Source organism: Sinocyclocheilus grahami, unplaced genomic scaffold (assembly GCF_001515645.1).
Source record: "Sinocyclocheilus grahami isolate Dianchi unplaced genomic scaffold, SAMN03320097.WGS_v1.1 scaffold10947.1, whole genome shotgun sequence".
In the NCBI taxonomy this organism is placed as follows: domain Eukaryota; kingdom Metazoa; phylum Chordata; class Actinopteri; order Cypriniformes; family Cyprinidae; genus Sinocyclocheilus; species Sinocyclocheilus grahami.
This window is the reverse complement of record NW_015513532.1, coordinates 14,671-15,561: the sequence shown is the minus strand read 5'-3', so window position 1 is coordinate 15,561 and position 891 is coordinate 14,671. Positions and strand designations below refer to the sequence as shown.

Genomic DNA, 891 nt, shown 5'->3' with positions numbered 1-891 from the left:
TACTAACCTCATTTTTTGAACAGTAGTGTAAATTAGTCAATTAACCAATTAAGCAATCAATTTAAGGGTCTTATAGAAGTTACCATCAGAATGACTTCATTTTTTGGGCTATTTTTTGTGTTCATTACGGAAATAGTATAATGGTTATATATGTTTTAACATAAGAGGTAGAATACAGTATGTACTGTTCCATAATATGAATTGCATTCCATCCCTAACACAGCCATTATTTTCGTAGATTGAGGTCACATTTCCCATTTGACATTTTACTGAAATTTCATTGGTGATAGCAATCAAAAAAGTTCCAAACGCAGATTTCGCTCAAGTTTGAGTTAGTTACATGAATTCACCATGCTGATCAACAGAAAACTGTGCTGTATGCAAGTGGTGTGTTGTAATTGCTACATTATTAACAACAGAAAACAATGCAGAAATTGCACATACCAAGTAGTGGAGGTAAAGGTGGCATGTTCGGGAAGTGTATGCGTCCAAACAGTTTTCCCCCGGCTACAGAACAAATAAACAAGGTCACGATACCAAAGAGGTTCCCGCCAGGAAGACATTCCTTCTCTGTAATGGACCAAACAACCCCAAAGAGCACTGCGGCCATGGACACTACAAAGGGGACAAGAACAAACAGATGCTGTGTTCACAGGAACAAATTGAAATATATTAGGCCAAAACAGTTATATTCAATTGTAATAACATTTCATAATATTCCTGTATTTTTTTATTAAATACAGTATACAATTTATTTTAAAAACCTTAAAAATCACCTTCTGACCCCAAGCTTTAGAAAAATAGTGTATGTGCAATCTCTATCATCGTGTTTGGGAAAATCATTGACCCTTTTCTAACCTTTGGTGATAATGGTAGCCAGCAGGCCTCTGG

At 35.7% G+C, this 891-nt stretch overlaps 1 protein-coding gene across 1 annotated transcript in view; it reads right to left on the bottom strand.

The window, feature by feature from the left end:
• LOC107578571 (mitochondrial sodium/hydrogen exchanger 9B2-like) overlaps positions 1-891 on the bottom strand; it is a gene marked incomplete at both ends in the record, with an annotated part of 20,167 nt that overhangs the window by 4,708 nt on the left and 14,568 nt on the right. Inside the window, 2 exons of the mRNA XM_016264518.1 lie at positions 425-615; positions 859-885. Coding sequence (XP_016120004.1) covers positions 425-615; positions 859-885 — 218 coding nt within the window. The remainder of the gene's footprint in view (positions 1-424; positions 616-858; positions 886-891) is intronic.